Source organism: Fulmarus glacialis, unplaced genomic scaffold (genome assembly GCF_000690835.1).
Source record: "Fulmarus glacialis isolate BGI_N327 unplaced genomic scaffold, ASM69083v1 scaffold22158, whole genome shotgun sequence".
Taxonomy (NCBI): Eukaryota; Metazoa; Chordata; class Aves; order Procellariiformes; family Procellariidae; genus Fulmarus; species Fulmarus glacialis.
This window is the reverse complement of record NW_009227869.1, coordinates 31,300-31,529: the sequence shown is the minus strand read 5'-3', so window position 1 is coordinate 31,529 and position 230 is coordinate 31,300. Positions and strand designations below refer to the sequence as shown.

General features: G+C 70.0%; 1 protein-coding gene across 1 annotated transcript in view; it reads right to left on the bottom strand.

The window, feature by feature from the left end:
* Positions 1–203, bottom strand: part of FADS6 (fatty acid desaturase 6) — a 5,006-nt gene extending 4,803 nt beyond the window's left edge. The window contains 1 exon segment of the mRNA XM_009583305.1: positions 3–203. Within this exon segment, the coding sequence (XP_009581600.1) occupies positions 3–203 (201 nt within the window).
* Positions 204–230: the final 27 nt, after the last annotated feature.

Below are 230 nucleotides of genomic sequence, written 5' to 3'. Positions count from 1 at the left end.
GCCCCCCCGGGGGTCATGTCTCCATCACCCAGCGCTGGCCCTGGCTCCCAGCCCTCTGTCATCGCCTCCGTCGTGCTGCTGTCTGGAGCTGGCGTGCCCTGGGGTTGGGGGTCCCCTGTCCCCCCGAGCCGGGAGGTACTGCTGACCTCACCGTCGACCTGCTGTCCCCTCCACCTCACCGGGTCTCTGTTCTCCAGCGGCATCTCCCTGCCGAGTAGAGGCCACGCAGG